Genomic DNA, 19,417 nt, shown 5'->3' with positions numbered 1-19,417 from the left:
ACCGTGCAGACATCGCAGTCACATAGTCTCATAAACGGGTCATATGCCACAGCAGTGTAGGAGGCATGTAAAAGCTAAGCTCTGTGTGGAAAATATACACAATTCAACCTCAGCCAATTGATTTTCATGTTGCATCAGAAACTCGCATGGAGATTTTTCTCCTCTTTTTTCATTTAAATAAAGAAGTATTATACAACTGGAGTGTAGATGGGATGAAAGATGGGTAGGTTAAGGGTGTAGACATAAGTGCCCTCTTTATCCAGTTTCACTGAGCTGGCATTGTGTCTCATAATGTCTATCTGGCTAATTATACAGTGTAGTGACAAGTCTGAATGACCACTTTGTTCCCGGGGCCGGGATGCTGCTGTAGCAAACAGTGTTGGATTCTGACATGTGCTTAGTGTGTGTCTCTTCCATATGGGAAACACAGCACCATCTGGTATTCTGCTGTGTACTGGCTTGCTAAGATTGTGTGTCTGTGAGTGGGCTCTCGTCTGCAGTGGGCCCTTCTTAATAGTGAATTTAGCACATGCGCCATCACAATGGCACAGTTTGGAGAAAAGTGGAGGAACCTTGTTGCGCACAGTACCCTTTCTCAGTCTCACTTTTTTTTTTGTCTCGCTCACTGACTCTAACACGTTTTTCTCTATTTTCTGCTGTACTAGTCACTGTCTTTTTTTATTATTTAGTTCATACAATAGATCGTAGAAATCTACAAATCACAGTTATTGCCAAAAACACCGCTACGTTGCCCAGAAATGATAGATCTCGGGCACTCGGCTTTGATTCCTGATTATAGTGCAGCAGGACACCAGAGGTTAGGGGATTCAAAGCCACGGAATCACTGACAAGTCATTGATGCTATAGTTGCTTCAATCAAAGCATTGCGATGCGCAGATGATGACTACAAAAAGAAAAAAAAAATGATTAAAACAGGCTGGGACACACTTTGATTAGGGGTTCCATTTCTCACATTGGTAACCTACAAACTCAACCATCTCTCCCTCGAATCATTCACTCACATACACACACCGTGTAGCTATCATCCATGGGCATGCCCCTCGACATGGTCCTGGCATGTTCAAGCCACGCTTCATGAAACTGTGGCCCTCTTGCCTTTGGTCTGCCATCTGCTTCCAATAAACTAAGCCAGCCTGATCCCTCTGATGTTCCCTCCACTCAGAGAAAGAAAGAGTGAGGGAGAGAGACAGAAATGAGAGCAAGCGAGAATGAGCCAGACAGGTCAAAAAAGAAGGAGAAATAAGGGGAATAGGAGCACATTTCAAACATACTATTACCCCTCCCGACTGCCAGTAAAGCCACCCTGATAGTGCTTATTGTGCAGTGGTGATGGGAGGTCTTATCCACTGTGTGTCTACTTTGTGACTACCTCCTTATTATTTAATAGAAAAGGGACAATGCTTCTCTTCGTCGGCTCACCTCCACTGACACTAAGCCACAGCGTTTTCAATCAGCCTGCTCCGACAATATTAGATTGTCAATATGTAAAAGCAAACATAGGCTCCTTTTGGTTTTTCTTAACTTTCATCCCCTAAGTGATTGTGATCCAAATCTTAGATTTGTAAGTTCGTATAAAGATCACGCAAAGATAATGTGCTACATAATTTTTACATTAACCTTTGCTGCATTTCATTCCAATTTTTGTGCACCGTGTGAATAAAAAGGCGATGTAATTACTGAGGTCCATAGCTTTGGATGACATTTTCATAGAGATTATTTAGGAACCTACTTAAATGTCATTGTGATTCACTTTTGAGTCCTAAACTAGTTACTGAAAAGTTTGCACTGCCTTCTGTAGGTACACACTGTGCTATACCCAGCCTACACAGATTCTCATGCGAGGTGATTTGGCTCTTTGAAATCCAGATCCGTACTGCTATGTCCTCAACGGCCATGTCTGATAGTCAAGAATAAATCAATGTTCCCTTAGTGTTTTTTCACAAATCAAACCAGGACTCCAGACAAAAGAGTGCATTTTAGTGACAAGTTATATTTAGCACAATAATAATGATTTACCATATGTGGTACCGTTATTGATGCTTGTATATAGTGTGTCTCAGTCAGGACTTATTTTTCACTTACTACTTATACTACCCGTTTATGGTCCATTTGGGGGGGGGGGGGGGGTTCTGCTTACAAAGACCAGACAGTGTTGACAAAGATATAAAAGCACCATTATAATCTGAGTGTTTTTTTTGCACTGATGTTGTCAGTCACTGAGTTGAAGACATTGAGAAACATTCACTGGCCTGGCCGTCGCCAATAGCCATAAACACAATATTGAATGTGTCATACCCTTCAGCCACTGCCAAGATAACTGCAGAGGGAAGTGGTCAGCAATGCAGCTTTTTCCAAAACACAACCCATCAACTATCAGAAATAAAGATGTCTCCATAAAGCCAACCGTGTTTTGACTCAGTTTCTGGGAGTTGCTGCAGAAAATGAGGCAAATAGGACTGAGGTAGTGAGACAGAAACAGACTGAGCGGCACACTGAGACGGAAACGTAGGGGCAAAACTACGGATAGAGGGTGAGCCGGGTGGCAGAATGCCGAGCAGACGGGTCCTGGTATGGCGGGAGCTCTGGGCAGGCGTCAGCTGTCCCTAGCAGACCCCCTGGGGCCACCCAGAATTCACACCCAAATGCCCTCCACTGTTTTTCTCAAGAGCTACATGAAGTTTTCACCAACACCCCAAACTATGAAAAGAATAAAAGGCTAGATTCACGCCTGCAGTGAAAACACAGGACAATGTGAATCACTGTTCTTCGTAACTAATGCCGGTCTCTGATTACTTCAAGCCCAGGTTACTTTACCAAAGTTTCCTTAATTCTGTAGTTCCTTAGACCGGCCCAGTCTAGGACAGCTTAGCTGAGGGTGCAGCACTTGCGGGTACCAATGAGACGGGTGTCTCAAGTATGTAGGACACCTTGTCTATGCTGTGCCTGCTTCACTCAGGCCCTGCGAGTCGAGTCATGAGGGAGCATCATGAAGAAGGAGTTTAATTAGGAGCAAGCCTCCAAAGGGGACACAGAGACACAGAGCCAAGCAAGAAGACACAGCTTTTTTGCTTCTTTTTTTTTTTTTTTTTTTTTGCTTCTTTCTTCCTCGTCATACTTTCCTCCTTCTTCTCCCTGTAGTGTCTCTCTACAGCAGCCCGACTCTCTGGCAGTTTGTGCCTTTGGAGGTTTGAATTTCTGTCTCCCAACCTTTCTTTCAGTCTTTCCCTCTTTTAAAATGGTGTTTCACTCCTAGCAGTGCTCTGGTCTGATTGGTTTTCTATTGTTTAGGTTCGTTAGTGGGTTTAGTAAAGACACACAAATGTATCCATAGAATAGAAGTACGATGCAGAAAGTAACAACATCCTAAATATTTCTACGTACAAAAAAAATGCTGCACCAATACAGCGAAGGTCCATTAAAAAGAGTACTCAATGTAAAAAAAACAAAAAACAAAAACACTTTCACCTGTATACAACAAGGAGTATCAATGCCCTAAATAAACATTTTACATAAAAAATAAGGAGAAATGTATTAATTCATTTTGAAAGTGCAGAACTTTATTTTTTATTAAGATCATAATGAAGTGAGAAAAGAATAAGAACAGCTACTCACATTGATAAACTAAAATGTATATTATAAATATTTTTAAATTACTTTATAATTCGAATTTTTGATCATCAGCCTTTGATCAAATCAATGTATTATTTACAGGAGAATTTAGCCAATATTTATGTGCATCTTTTTTCTTTGATTCCGATCCCATTGTTGTATTTCCCCAGAGACTCCTGTCAAGTTAGGTTTTCCTATCTATACTCCTATATGTCCTGAAGTAATATCAGAATAGGGGCTCTTATTCAAATGATCAGTATTCCTCCAGTTATGTAGAAGTGTATGCCCCGGGTGTGCTTTTAAAATGATGAGAAATTGATTCAGTGCTTAGAGAAAGCTATGAAATACATACATTTAAAGGGCAGATCAAGAAACGGACTATTAAACTACGGTAAGATACATAAGATGGAGGTAGGGCAGTGAAGTGGAAAGCACAAGACAGAGAAGCCCATCTAGGGCTATATGTGTGCTCCAACAGATCTGATTGGATGTTGGGTCCTGTGTCAGCTCTTGGCAACAGGTGTGATGTCTTTAAACAGGTGGGCATAACAGGGATAAGTGGCATAGCATCCTTGTGCTGCACTCTAAATATGCTGAGCCCTGCTGGAAAGCTAAGCCTGTGCCACATGCTTCATAGTCATATAACACTCTTGCCCTGGCTGCCTTGCACCCCATCAATGCCCAAAGCAACTATTGCCCAACCCCCTGACAGACCACCAGCTCAGTTACCCCATATGGGTGTCACCTTTAGCCCAGCCCTCTTGCTCCTCTACCAGTAATGCGCCACTGCTGTTCTCCCTTCCTAGAATGGAAGTGAATCTCTCATGCACTTTGTGCTGGTGGCAGTAGGTGGAAATCTCTGCAAGTAGGAAGAAAAGTTGTTGTGTTTCTTTTTCTTTCTTTTTTTTTTCTTCTTCTTCCCCTGCCTGCATTCTCATGTGAAAAGAGAAAGGCCAGCGGTTCAGCTCTTGTCAGTTCGATATGATGCATCGCCAAGGCCAGAATGAAACTACACAAAAGAAATAGCAAAAGTTTTACATCTCACGCCTTTGCCAAAAAAGACAACATGCCTAAACCTCTGCAACCCCTTTGTTCTTTTGACTCATCCTCCTCAGATAGAGCAAGAGTGCCTGAATCACTGTAGGTCTGTTGCAAGTCAGATCCCCTGCATCGCCTTGGTTGATTTGTTTGGTGTGATTTCCTGAAGACTGTCAAAGATATGAGAGATGCTTTCAAATTCAGAATTCCAGATTTCCACTCTAGGGGCCAAGTGAGGATTCAGAGAGAGAAAAGGAGAGCCAGCAAATGTTGACACACTTACAGTAGCTGCTTCGCCACGAGACGCCTCAGGAATCAAACAGTTATCACACGCACAAAAGAAGCCCTGTAAGTTCACTAAAACCACACTCAAAACAGGCCTTTGTTGTGCTGACATGAGAGATGACTGGATTTTTATTTGTTTTCTAAGCAGGCAGATCGCTCCCTGTCATTTCTGCTGCTGGATGTGATTGAGTAGCTAGCACTCATATCTCCTGTGTGAGTGAGTACTGACAGAGACAAACAAATGAGAGGAAGAAGTTCACTGAGATTAACTTATCTTAGCATCTATCTTCTTTCTTTCTCCTGCTCAGTCTCTCTTTCTTTTTTCTTGACTCTAACACCTACTCTCACACACCCACACATGCACACACAAACATACTCATTCCCCTCTTCCCCCTCCCACACACACACACATGCACACGCTTGCACAAGCGGACACACACACACACACACACACACACTGACAGACACACACACCGGCGTACGTGCACGCACCCACTCTTGATCAGCATCAAATACAGGGTGTGCTAAAGTAAATTTAATTACGTCTGTCTGATATGGAGCTTCAGATGAAAGTAGGAGAGCGCAGTGTGAAGCGACGACTGCACAGACAGGAGCAGGCCCGTGATATTCCTCCTGTAGACTAATCTCCCTTTATTAAAGCCAGGAGGAGAGAGGGAAGGAGGAGGGGGGTGGTGTGTGGGGGTGGCGAGGAGGAGGAGGGGGTGTCTTTGATGAGATCTCTAACTGTCAGCTACTGTACTTTTCTTGTCTCCCGCTCTGTCTTTGTCTCTCACTTTACGAGGCAAATGAACACCGCACCTATTCGTCGCACGCCTGCTTGCTCAAGCAAACATACCCTCGTGCTATCACACTCAGTAATGTGCTCTGAAACTTATCCCTGTTGTTAAGGTTGTCAACAATAACTTAAAAAAAAAAGGGACAGAGGCGATTCTCCCTCACTCTTTCTTCCCCCCCCCTCCTTCACTTCTCTTTGTCTGTGTCTCTCCTCCCGTTGGAGGGAGTGGTGAGCCAGTGGAGAGTGTGGTTTTCTGCCTGTCTGCTGTTTTCTGGCCACTCTAATGGGGGCAGGTGGCCATCAGGTGGCCAAAACAGAAACTGCCACATTTAATAGTGCATATACCACAGTCATGAACTTGTGCGCCCCTGCTATATTTTAATTTTATTTCATGGCGTACTGGTGATTATGGTTATAAAATGTCTTTCACTTTTACAACTGTTCCATTTCACTGTGTAATTTCGGGGTTTTAAGGTCCCATGATTTTCTCATTTGGATCGTGATCATTTCTTATGTCTTGTCACTGGACGTGATTAATCCATGTGTACCATTTGTTCGCAGTGTTTAGCTGCATGTTCTCTTACTGACAAAACAGTCACTCTATCCTGGTATAAGCCCAACTTTGTGCGTGTCAATGTGATTCATTGACAAACTTCAAGATTGAACTGGAGAACTTTTTCTGTCAAACACATAAAAAAGAAAGATGTTTTGGGTTTTTCTTTTAATTGAAGATATGACTCCACTGTGTCTTTAAATTGTTTTTGAAACTTGTCTTTTCTTTCACGTTCATCCAAATTTCATCACCATTTGTCCTTCCAAGCTGTTCACCTGGGTTGCTGTTCCCTCAAGCCCTTCAACTATGTTGTACAAATGCTCTATTTGCAGACATTGAGAAAGAAGGGCCTAAACGGCTGTGACAGCCCAGACCCCGACGCAGATGACTCGGTTGGCCACAGCCCTGAGTCTGAGGACAAGTACAGAAAAATAAACGAGGACATTGATCTGATGATCAGCAGACAGAGACTGTGTGTAAGTACTTTTCATTGAACCCAGAGCCTTCCTCTCACCTTTCTTTCCTCTCTTTCCCCTGTTCTCCCCCCCTCCCCACGCCTCCTGTCACTTCATTCTCGTCTCCTTGTTATTGTCACCTGTTCCCACCACCCATCCGTACGTCCCTTCATGTGTGTGTGTGTGTGTGTGTGTGTGTCTCCCACCACCCTTCTCTGTGATTGTGGGACCTGGCAGGCATTGAACAAGAAGGAGAACAAAGGTGGCGAGAGCCCGGAGCTCGAGTCCTCTCTCATCCTCACCCCACGCACTGAGGAGAAATACAAACAGATTAACGAGGAGTTTGATCACATGATTAAAACACATAAGATACCTGTAAGTACTGGGTTGAAACTACGTTGCATCCACAGCAGGCTAACAAAATGCTGACTGGCAAGCAACTGTTTAGCTAACCCGGCTAACCACCATTGTTTGGCACTGAACTAATTACACAAAGTGAGAGTGAGAGTCCCACCAGAGTGACATTATACAGTGTATTTAGAGTTAAGAAATTACAGTCCTTTGATTTTGCTTGCTTACAGATGAGGTACAGTCCTCTAATTTGGAATTACCGTAACCATAACGAGCAGGCTCGCTCTGCTATTTCACTGGCAGACTTTCTCATAAGACAAGTTTTAACCTCGCTCGGTTCCCACCTTGAACCCATGCTACCCATAATGCCTTGCCTGCCTCTCAGGGGAGGTGTGGTCTGCATGTGCTTTTCCTTTTCCTGGACCGAAACGCAGCGTGCAGTCACCCGCATACAGCGGGGACAGAGATCGAGCCAATGAAACAGCAGCAGACGTCCACAAACTGTTGAGAGTGTTTCCCCAATTCACAATACACAGTCATCTCACCACCTTGCTGAGATAGTTTAATGTCATCTCTATTTGCCTATCTCTGTTAGTGGGTGGGTATATTAATACATGTCAACGGGTGGATTCATATTGTGCAGCGTTAATTATTACAGACGAACTTAATCTATATCCAGCAGCCAAAAACCACAAAATAGGGGCTTCTTTCTATGTAAACTGAGCCTGCTCCTCATTCAGAGCGCACCATATTGAAACGGTTAGTGCTCCGGCCATACACAGACAGGGATAATTCCACGGTAGATAATTCAGAGAAGAACACTAGAGTCTGAGCCATGTGGAGCAGCAGGAGATGTGGTTAGAAATAAAGGCTGGGGCTGGTGAGCTGCTGGGGTCGGTTGGGTTTGGGATCAGAGAAGGGTGGGGATGGGGGTGGAGCTGGGTGTTTGAGGGGGTTGTGGGTGGGTGACTGCACACAACAAGTGGCAGTTCAGAGTGTGGTCAGGGTGGCTGCCAAGCACTGGGCCTCTGGATTGCTGGGGACTGTTGAGGGGAGCGCGGGGAGAGGCAGAGGAGGAAGATGAATGAAAACAGGAAGGATGGCACCAGTTCAGGGACAGCGCGCAGATGAACATTTACACCCCACAGTGGGGTGTGTGCACACGCAACCCTGCACACGTATAGAGCTGGCTTCCCCATTCGCTACGAACATTAACAGAGAATCATTAACGATAACAACTCTGGCAAGAAGTCTAAAATGGAAGAAATTATGGAGTGGGTAAATGAATGACATAGAACCAGAAGTAACCCCTCAGTGGTTATAAAAGAAAGCATCCGTGGGTTTTGGCCTGTCTACTCCTGTGTAAAGTTGCAGTAAAAATCAAGCGTGCTGAGGCCCACAATGAAACTTTGTTGCAATAATCATCATCGTACAGTGAAATAATATTTGGCTTGCAAAAAGCACATGAGCAAAAAGGAGGGAAGAAAATGAAGTAGCCAAAGCAGTGCTAAAGAATATATCCCCACTTCTACGCGAGTCAGGCTGATGATCTCCCTGATGCACTCTCTCTGTGGCTCCGAGACACATGGCAGTAATTTAAGGCCCTATTTTATACTTCCTAAAGCTAACTTGCAGGATCAACCGCTTCCAGGGCGCTCCCAAGGTTAAGCCCTTCTGCCAAGTGACACAATAAACATGACAAACTAGATGCCTGGGGCTGTCAAGATACCTCTACTCATGTTCCTGATGAGACTGCTGACTGATCGGCGTCTACCACTTAAAACACTTAGCATTAGCTCCTTGTGACACTAAAATAAATTATTCCTAATTGCACTCAGTTTTTCTGTCCTGAAGCTAGTTTTACAAGAAATACTGCCAGCTTTTTAGCAAGGTGAAGACAGTCTGAATTATCTGAAGGCCTCTTTGAACACCACTGGCTTCATTCCCATTGAACCGTAGCCTCGTGATTTTTGAATTGCAATAAATAAGGAATGTTTTTTAGCAATATAAATACACTGACCGGAGTACAATCATTCCTGAGCTATCCATCTTTTTTCCCCTCTGAATTTGTTCCTTCCTCAAAAGTGTACTTTCTTCATGTATTGTTTTTTTAAATTCTAATCACAGCCCTACCTTTGTCTCTTTTTCCCTCCCAATCTCTCTCTCTCTCTCTCTCTCTCTCTCTCTCTCTCTCTCTCTCTCAGCAGGCTGTGCCCCCATCCAACTATGACATGCCTGTGTCCATTCCCGTTAGCAACCAGAACAATCTCATTTACAGCCATCCCGGTGGGTCCCTAGGCAACCACAATCTGCTGCCCCTGGCACACCACGGCCTACAGAGAAACAGCATGTCTCCTGGAGTTACTCACAGACCCCCCAGTGCAGGTAATGCAGGTAGTGCCTCACATGCACTCATGTGCCCATGTACATGCTGTTAGCCCATCTGCCGATCTTCTCAACTGCGCCTGTACCTGCCTGTCATGCTATTAGACACACGCATCAAATGTGTGATTTATTTCCTGACGGCTGCCCGCATTATTCCACCTCAAGGCGATGCAATTCATTCTGTAGTGATTCAAGAAAATGGTTCCTCTTGGGCATATATTCATAAGTTGTCGGCTCGGGATTTTGTTTAAAGTCAGTTGATGATTTAATGCTTATTCAAATCCCAGACCGCAGTCTCACTGATTTAGTACGATGTTCTACTCATAGGATGTCTGGCGCTATGTATAGGCACAGAGTTGCTGGTGACATAAGCAAATTGGGCCTGTTGGTTTGTTATTGTTGTCCAAAGTCCTTTTTTTGTCCCTCTGGTCTGAAGGCTACTGCCCACACCCTCACCCTGTCATTACGACTGGATGCTAGAAACGCCAGCACAAACTAAATATGAGTTTTGGCGCTCGCAGCATCCACACCAAACCGCACACGTTCTGGGCCCTCCCACTCCTCCACCTCACATGCCTTAAAAATAATAATGTGTCATTTGTCTTGGACTGCAGCTTAATGTGTCCACTCGGAGTGTCCAGCTTGTTAAGGTTCGAGTGGGAAGCAGTGTTGCCTCTAGTATCAGTGCGCATATGATGTACTGGCACACACATAGCGCATTGTGCTTAAATTGAGTAGGAGACGGGAGGCACGGGGGACATTATGTGGGTGTCTATCATCTAATGGTTTTCTCTCTTTTGCTCTGCTCTCTGTTTCATCTTACAGGTGGCCTCATGGGTGCTGACCTCACCACTGGCGCAGGCACCAGTGCTGGTAAGAATGGCCTCATCTTCTCACACGCAGATGTCTGCTAACACATACACATTGTACATGGCACCCACTCACCCACTTGGGGCTATAAAATGCATGACTAACACTAACCCAAACCCGAGTGGAGATTTTGTTCATGATGTGCTGAAGTTAGTGGTCGTAGAGTTCATCTGGGAATGTTTGCTCAGTGCCTGGTCTGTGACACATCCTGCCTGTGTTGAGCTATAAAATGGTAGAACAAGTGAGGGGAAACTGAAATAAAATCACATTATATACTGAAGCAGCGGGTTGCCGGAGCAGAGAAGGCAGAATTTTATCTGTATCACCTTGCAGATATTCGCCTGCAACTGAATTGAATCGAGGTTAAGAGTTGCTTTTCAATCCATAACGATCCCGTGGAGAGTGGACTAACTGCTTTTTGAGAATCACGTGAAGCCATACTTATGTGACAACTCTTGTTTGTCTGTGGGTTTGCCCCCCCACCCCCCCGAGGACATGTCAGGACCAAGTTTATGGCAAATCAACTCTCTTTTTAAAGGGTTAAATTTTACAGCCTCGGCATACAGTGCAGAGTGTAAAAATTGAGAATTAGGGAGGGGCGTCAATGGGGCACAGCTGGGCAACCTTGTCTGGCCCCTGAGGCACCGTCACAAGGGGTCAGTGCCTGGTTTCTCTGTCTGGTCAGTGATCGCGCACACAAATACATACGCACGCACAACAGGACCATTTGTTGTGGCGTGTGTTCCATTGACGGCGTTTGGCCGTGCGTGCTTCAAATGTAGCCTTTGTGTCACGATGCTGAAGGAACAGAGGCGCTCTGTGAGAGCTGCGCGTCGCTCAGCAGCGGCGAAAAACACAACGTGGAGAGAGAGTCATGTGGGAGCTGAAAGATTCCATTCAACGCTCTCTTAAATCTCAACTGGGGGGGAAAAAAAAGATCGTGTTGCGGGGGGTGGGGTGGGGTGGGTGGGGGGGAACCTCAGTGATGAATATCCACTAATGGTGGAAGCATGTGCGCAAAGAAGAAACAGTGGCTGAACACAGATGGAAGTGTTCTGCGAACTTGGTCGGCCATTTTAATGATGTTCCTCCAGCATCAGAGCGAGGTGGCCCTGCCACTGTGGCACCGCAGAACGCCATCATGTCCCTTTTTCATACCGTCTTGATAAGCACATTGCACAAATAGCTGTCAGCCCAGTGTATGTGCCTTAAGTCGCACAGCTTGAGTAATATAAGAGGACCCTTGTGCATGTGTCTGTAAATGTTTTAGACACGGACATAAGAGCGGCGCTTCTTTTGCGCCACATGCCGCAAATGATAAAAAACTCTTGAAGCATAAACATAAACTTCCATCATATCTGGTAGTAATCCTTCAGATTTGGCTTTTAAATTTCACTGAAATGTCAATTTTATATATATAGATATATACAGCGCAAACACCCCACCTAAAACCACGAAAGTCCTCGGGCGATTCTCGTCCACTGTAAATAGGACACGTTGCAGAAAGGCTGACTCATCATGTCCTTTCTATGGAAATACTGTGGAAAAAGTGTACATGTGTATGTTTGCTCATTTATGTACACTGTATGTTCGATCTGTCAATCCCTGTGCTGGATAGAAGAGAGTATGAGGTGAGGAAATCGAAAGCATGTAAAAAAATGAAAGGGAAAGCGCTGTATATGGGCGCTATCAAGGCATCCGTATGTGAAAACCTTTCCGCCTCCATTTGTGCTATTAAATGCCCGTCATCTATACGCCGATCAGCAATCCTGTCACCAAAGCAATACAAGGAATCGCAAGAGCCTCCTGTCTTTTCTCACCTTCGCCAATTACTCTTTTAAACGTGTGATATGTAAGGTACATCTTTAGAACCATTCTGGTCAAAATCACAGAGACATGTCAGTGCAAATGCGCCCGAATATTCATGAACAACAAGTCAGCTTCACCCGATCCCACAAACTCAGTTTTAGCAACACCTCAGATCAGCTGCGCAAGTAGTGAGCGTGACACCTTTAATTCAGTTGGAGGATTCGGGGTTGAATTGTACATTTGGCGAAACCGCAACGGAAGAGTGTGTGTGTCTGCGTATGGGGAATAGAACGGAGCGCGCCTGTTAGACCACAACAGGACATCAGAAATTTGTTCAGTAACCGTAAAATGTAAAACCACACCTCTCCTTTCTGTGTGTGTGTGTGTGTGTGTGGGTGGGGGTTCTTGCCAAACACATGTATCTTGAAGCGTCCTCACGAACCGTGGCATTTATAATTAACCAGATCACAATCTCTCATCTCTGACCTGAAACTGACCAACCCCCATCCCCTCACCTTCTCTTGCTTCAGGAATAGCAATACACTCTTTATCTGAATCTCAGATCAGATGTTGTTCACTCAGTGTGACTTTTTCATGGTCGCAAAAAAAGACCTAATTCTGGTACTTCCTCTAAACAGTCGACGCCAGACTGCAAGCTCGAATGTGCAAAGGAGCATTCGAGGAGGACCGGTATCGCGTCTTCAGAAGATAGCGAGTTAGAGCCAGTGGGTCTCTATTGAATGCAACATCCTAAAATCAGAGTGATCTCAGATTGAAAAAATAAAAATAAAAAATTGACTCACAGTTCTTGCTTCATTAGCCTAATTGGCTTGTGATTTTACTTTTGAAGTGCTTAAGGACTGGCCCGTGCCACTCATCATTATAGTCGTCTAGCATATAATTGACTGGACCGCAGCCATCTCCACGGGGTGGCAATACACAGATGTCTGATTAATCGTCACCGAGATGCAGTCAGTGTTATCTTGACCAAAGTGTGTATTAATGTCTCTCTGTAGCTCAGTGTCTTTTTTATTCATCTGTACAGAAACACTGGCGCACTTCCTGCTGGGTTATTTACTAAAGTGTGCGTGTGTGTGTGTGTGTGTGTGTGTGTGTGTGTGTGTGTGTGTGTGTGTGTGTGTGTGTGTGTGTGTGTGTGTGTGTGTGTGTGTGTGTGTGTGTGTGTGTGTGTGTGTGTGTGTGTGTGTGTGTGTGCGCGTGTGCGCGTGTGCATGTGTGTGTGTGTAGTCTCATTCAACTATCTCCACATGCACCCACTCCATCTCACAAAGGGCCAACGATGAGAATGAGCGAGCGGGAAAACTGAAGAGGCAGCTGCCTCTTTTGCTAATGTGGGATTGACATTGAATCGAAGAGGGTCCAATACAAAACACACATGTGCGTCCATACGCGCGGCTCGTGCCTCAGCAGTCGTATGGCTGGTTTCACAGAATCTCAAGTCTTACTTTGCTCACGTGACGGAAAACGGGTGGCGGGCAGATTCGCGAACACGCAAAATTGTATACCACAAAGCATAAAATGACACTCAAAAGTCTGTGTTGACATCAGCTTATACTCGCTCACACATCACACGTGAAGACGAGACACAAACACACACACATACACACACACACACACCAATAGTGGCGCACACAGCTTTTCTCTCTTTTCCATCAGAGGGCCTCTTTTTCTTTTTTTTTTCACCGCTCGCGGTAGTTTACTCTTCAGATTGTTCAAATTGAGCTTTTGAGACTTTTCATTTCCAAACAACAAAACCCTCGCTCTCAAATTAAACAAAGATCAGCAAGGGAAATTGCCCAGGAAGACATCTGCAACTCATTTTCCCCCGGAGTATATGATTAGGAAATTCATTTATGTCTAACGTATAATTCCTGCCCGTCTTTCAAGTGGGAAGGTCCACACTGTGCCCTGTGTTCTCCTCCCTGGAAGAAGGAAGGAGAAGTAAGGGGAAAAACAGCCTGCGGGATTGGGTTAGAAACAAAGACTATGTTGCTTGCAAGAAAGCTCCACTTTCAGTTTTTTTCTTTCTTTTTTTTTTCTTTCAATGATGTCACTAGAATTTCACCCCCACTGGGTTTCTTGTGGAGAAATGGGTGCTGCTTTTGGCCCTCTACGCTGGGCAATTGCAGATCAAGTGACAACACAGAGGGAGGGTCTTTGTCTGGGAGAACCACAGGGCCATGTTTCGCTGAGATGGCCCAATGATCCGTCTGTGGTCTTGCTACCAGTAATTAGATGTTTTTACAAGCTCCACTGGCTGTTGCAGGGTACATGTAGCCTTTATTGACAGTGACAGAGGTAGTGGGGTCCTCTGGTGTGGATGCTTTAATCGCTTGACTCCCAAACAAATGAGGGCGATCGGGAAAAGGTTAAAAGACCACAGTCTGTTTGACTGCGCTCCCCTTTCCTTGAAGCAGCGTTTATAAGTCTCCTCGAACTGGCGCGATAATAAAATCCCTGCCTACAGGAAGTAAAGAGGAGACAGAAACCCTGAAAAGGAGCACAAGGTGAAAATGGATTCCTGTAGTTCTTAATTAGACTACAGCATCATGGACAGCGGGAGCTTCAGCGTTCATTAAACTTTTGAAAAAGCTCTAATAACACAAATCTGTGTCTTTGTTTCAACCGGAAAGTATGTGGGCCTGTTTAATCTTTCTCTCCCTCTCCCCTCGCTCTCCTAGGAAATGGATATGGAAACCACCGTAACTCGCCCGGTCTGCTGGTCTCTCCAGGTGGCATGAACAAGAACATGCAGGCGAAATCACCCCCACCCATGAACTTAGGCATGAACAACCGCAAACCTGACCTACGTGTGCTCATACCTCCCGGGGCCAAGAACAACATGCCATCCATTGTGAGTCTTTTTTTTTTTTTTTTTGTATCCCAAATCCTGTGCCGCTGTTCCCCCTTTCCTTGCCCACTTTCGCTGTAGCATTGCGATCTCACCTCAGTAATCGGGTCTGTGAGTTGTATATGCTGTCGTCTGCTTCTTTCATCTCTTCATATCAGGCTTGGGGTCAGGACTTTATGTCTGTGACGGACATTTTGGTTGTTCTGCAATGAGCTTTACCAGCGTTAAATAAAAAAACACCATCTTTGGTTAAAATACTCTTCTGGCCCAAGACTGATTTACTGTGAGATACGTCTCCCCTGCTGTGTCTGTGTGTGTATTTTGGCACTTATACTCTCGCGCCCTGGTATCTCATCTCTTCAAATTAAAGAGCAATGAATTAGTGTAGTTTAAATAGATGTTTAGCGTCCTCCACATTAGCTTTGTTTCCTAAGGCAGCTTCCTCCCTGAGATGTATGCGGAGCCACTACTTGCTCACTCACACTCTCTAATTGTAATTTATTGCCCTCCCCTTTCAATGCCGTCAGTCAGAGGATGTTGATCTGCTATTGGTAAGTCAGACTGACACTCAATTGTAGAAGTAAAATCAAAACCCAAGGGTCTTAAGACTCTGAAACTTTTGGCTTTTTTTGACCCGAAACTAGCTAAAACAGTCACACAGACCATAAACCTTCTTATTCAAAGCAAGTTTTCACTCCGGGGTTTTATTCCTGCAGGATGGTTTGTTTATTTATTTATTTATTTATTTATTTATTTTTCAGAAGCGTGTTCCTGACTCCACAGTTAGTTTCACCTTTATTGTTGCTGACTCTGCTGAAGGCATGAATGTCACCTCATGGGACGTTTAGTGAGGGCACATAGTGCCATCCTGTGGTGTGTTTGGGTAAAAACAGCCTGGCCTCTTTTTTTTTTTTTTTTCTTCTTCTTCTTCTTCTTCCTCGCACAGCCCTTCTGTATCTTACTCCTCCCATTTCCACTCCAGTCTTTTTCACCTGCATTTAGGATCTTGTGTTGCACACGTGCAGCTCGCAGCTTTGGTTTGTCAGACTTTGGCAAATGAAGGGCAGCCAAAGGGAGTACACTTTCATTTTACATCAAACCTTCATTATTTCCTGACAAACCACCCCTCTGCCAGTAAAGTGCCGTTCTTTTGCCTTTGCTACCCTGCGTTGCTGTGGAAACCCATGGTGTTACTATAGCGACAGCGGGCCCTCGGAAAAAGGGTGGTAAATGATAGGGTTGGCAGGGTTCAGCCGTGCCGCATGTCAAGTGATTAATTTCCCCAGAAGTTGGCATCACATTCATTCTCCCAGCATCTGTTGGGTGAAAGAAAGAAATGAAAAGAAGAAAAAGGAGGAGGATGGGGGGACTTTACTTTATTGCAATTTTATTTTTTATTTTTTTTTTGTACGTGTGTTTGTTTTGTCTGGGAGTTAATTTCATGTTCCTCAAACCTCTCCCATCTTTTGTTTTCTCTTGATCTCCTCCCTTCCTCTGTCACAGAACCAGAGAATAAACAACTCCCAGTCTGCTCAGTCATTGGCCACCCCTGTGGTATCAGTAGCAACTCCCACTTTACCAGGACAAGGCATGGGCGGCTACCCATCTGCCATCTCTACTTCTTATGGTACCGGTACGTATCGCAGTGTGGCGCCCATGCGACCTTTACACATTGAGTCTGTTCCGTTCTCTGTGGCTCATTCTGTGTCACCACTTGGTGTGCCTTGATTATTGCGATATCGTTTTCATTTTCTCGATCAAATCCAAATGTCTAAGCCAATGGTTGTACGGTTTTATTTCATGCAGTTGCAGGTGTTCTGCTTTTATTTATTTTATTTTTTTTGTCTTGTTATACAACCAATATAACAGCAGAGGGTGTTATTGTTCCACCCTCTAACTGTGGAATACGTTCTTGTTGGCGGCGTGCAGCCTTGTCTTTCACAATCTAGTTTGAACCTCTTTGAACAACTCTTAATCTACTCCCTCCTCTTCCCTTCCTCCGCGTGTTTTGTCCACAGAGTATTCCCTGAATAGCGCAGACCTGTCCTCCTTGTCTGGCTTCAACAGCGGCAGCTCCCTACATCTCGGCTCAATGAGTGGGTGGCAACAGCAACACCTTCAGAACATGCAGCATTCAGCCCTGGGACAGCTAGGGTGAGTGGACTCACCCGGGTGGGGTTGGAATATGCATGATGTAACACAGGAGTGATCAGCGGGGGGGATTTATTACACACTGAGACCTGAAGCACCTTCTACTGCTCTTGATTTGCACCTGCAAGGTCCAACACCGACGTGGCCTCACTGGTCTTAGGAGTGTTTGCATGTGTGTTTGTGATAGACTTAAAAATATAGAGATAAATCACTTTGTTTCTTGCTCTGTAACTCTGTAACCCCTTGCGTTTCCCTTTCCTTCCAACAGAAATTGCTCTAGCTCTCACTTATGTCAGGGTTCAAATCTCTCCCTGCCCTCTGCTCAAAGCCTGCACATCAAGTCCGAACCTGTTTCTCCTCCTAGAGATCGCACCAGCAGCACACCGGGGGGCTACGGTGGGGTGCCACCTCCCCAGAATCCCTCGTCCCGCCAGGACTCGGGACGCTCCCCTGTTGACAGCCTGAGCAGTTGTAGCAGCTCCCATGAGGGCAGCGATCGGGATGAGCACAGAAATGAGTTCCACTCACCTCTGGGACTGGCCCGGCCCGCCCTGGACGAGCGCGAGAGCCCCTCCATCAAGCGGGTGCGCCTGTCGGAGGGATGGGCCACATGATGGCTCGGCCCCCCTCCTCGGCGGTCTCTCAAGTTGCCCTGAGCCCCCGACAATGCAGCATTTCGATGCCCCCGAATTCAGCCCCCCCCCCCCCCCCCTTCCTTCTCCTCTCACTCGACATCACGAGTCACTCACCACCCAGCTCCATGGCCTCCCTACTTTTATCTCCTTACCGTCAAAGGAAAGAAAAGGGATGCCCTTTTCACAAATCTGTTTGTAATTTCTTTTCCCTTTTTTTTTTTTTTTAATTTTCTTATTTTATTTTGCTGAGTGTGTGTGTGGGTGTGTGTGTGTGTGTGTGTGTGTGTGCGTGTGTGTGTGTTATACATATTGACATTATATAAACCCGTTGGGTGTTGTATTAGGGGTTCGGGTGGGTGGGGCGTTGGTTAGGACGGGATCCGGGGCAATTTTTGTTGGGGAACTATGCATAAATTGTATTGTGTGTGGATAAAAAAAAAAAAAAAAAAATCACGTATGCATATATCTTTACACCTGTGTATGTGTACATATATGCATATCAACAAAACAAAACAAAAAAAAATAGTCAGGTACTCTCTTTCATGAAATGTACTTAAAATTTGACTCAGTGATATATCAGTGACGAGACACAAGGAAAAGAAAGTTATAAAAAACAAACAAACAAACAAAAACACACCAAAAAAACAAAGAAACAACAACGTAAGAATGAGTGTGTCCAGTGGAAAAGACCCTGAGCACTTGAGTTGGACAAACAATACACGTGTACAGTATCGGTTTCATTGCTATATACCTTCTCTGCAGTTCTCCCTCGCAAAAATGTGTGTTAACATTAGATGATGTCATGTTGCAGGTTCAACGTATTTATGTAAATAGTGGGCAAACGGGGGAGGGGTGTGGGGGGTAGGGGGGTGGGGGTCGGGGAGGGCGGGGGGGGGGGGGGGGGGGGAAGGGGTCGAAAAGTTGCCAGACATTACAAGATTTATTTACTCACTAAATGAAAAAGCTATTATGCAACATTTGAAGGATTGTACAGGTAAACAGGCAAACCCAATGCTAGACGTGTGGACCCCTCGATGATTTTAGCGCTCCCCGTAAAGAACGGAGCGAGGACCACACCCCCCCCTTTTGATCGGAGAGCTACGTTGGCGTAATCGAGAAAACTCTGGATCTAGTATTAACTCTTCAGTATTGATAAACAAGAAGAAAAAAGAAAAAAGAAAAAAAAACAATTGTACGATACACTTGCTTCTATTTTCATATGAAAGGAATACAATGCAAAGCATTTTTGTGGCTTTTTGTAGTTTCTATAAGCCAGAATGTGTTTTTTGATAGCTTTGCTAATAAGAGATGGATAGTTCACCCCGAGGGGGGAAATGAGAGGACTTCGGAGTCCTAAGCCATGAAAAACAGACTGAGATTCAATGCTTTGCTGAACTGTTTTATCTTTGTAGAGGTTTGTTTTTAAACGTGTATTTCTAATTATATATAATAATGGTAATATTAAGAATCTTTAAAAAAAAAAAAAATCTGTGAAATTAACATGCTTGTGTATAGCTTTCTAATATATAAATATATATAATAATGATTTTTTTTTTTTTTTTTTTTTTTTTTTTTTTGGTTGGTTTC

At 44.6% G+C, this 19,417-nt stretch overlaps 1 protein-coding gene across 5 annotated transcripts in view; it reads left to right on the top strand.

Moving 5' to 3' along the window:
* Positions 1 to 18,261, top strand: part of mef2cb (myocyte enhancer factor 2cb) — a 68,696-nt gene extending 50,435 nt beyond the window's left edge. For 2 of the 5 annotated variants that reach the window (XM_080467022.1, XM_080467023.1), the window contains 7 exons: positions 6,635 to 6,778; positions 9,316 to 9,493; positions 10,319 to 10,366; positions 14,875 to 15,047; positions 16,548 to 16,677; positions 17,063 to 17,198; positions 17,464 to 18,261. In XM_080467022.1, the coding sequence (XP_080323148.1) occupies positions 6,635 to 6,778; positions 9,316 to 9,493; positions 10,319 to 10,366; positions 14,875 to 15,047; positions 16,548 to 16,677; positions 17,063 to 17,198; positions 17,464 to 17,809 (1,155 nt within the window). In that variant the 3' untranslated portion in view covers positions 17,810 to 18,261. Of the gene's footprint in view, positions 1 to 6,634; positions 6,779 to 6,994; positions 7,133 to 9,312; positions 9,494 to 10,318; positions 10,367 to 14,874; positions 15,048 to 16,547; positions 16,678 to 17,062; positions 17,199 to 17,463 lie in introns of all 5 variants that reach the window. The other 3 variants (XM_080467021.1, XM_080467020.1, XM_080467024.1) reach the window with 3 other exon arrangements.
* The last annotated feature ends 1,156 nt before the right edge of the window (positions 18,262 to 19,417 follow it).

This window comes from Lipophrys pholis, assembly GCF_963383615.2.
Source record: "Lipophrys pholis genome assembly, chromosome: 7".
NCBI lineage: Eukaryota > Metazoa > Chordata > Actinopteri > Blenniiformes > Blenniidae > Lipophrys > Lipophrys pholis.
Note: the sequence above shows the minus strand (reverse complement) of the source record. Positions and strands in the feature narration are given on the sequence as shown.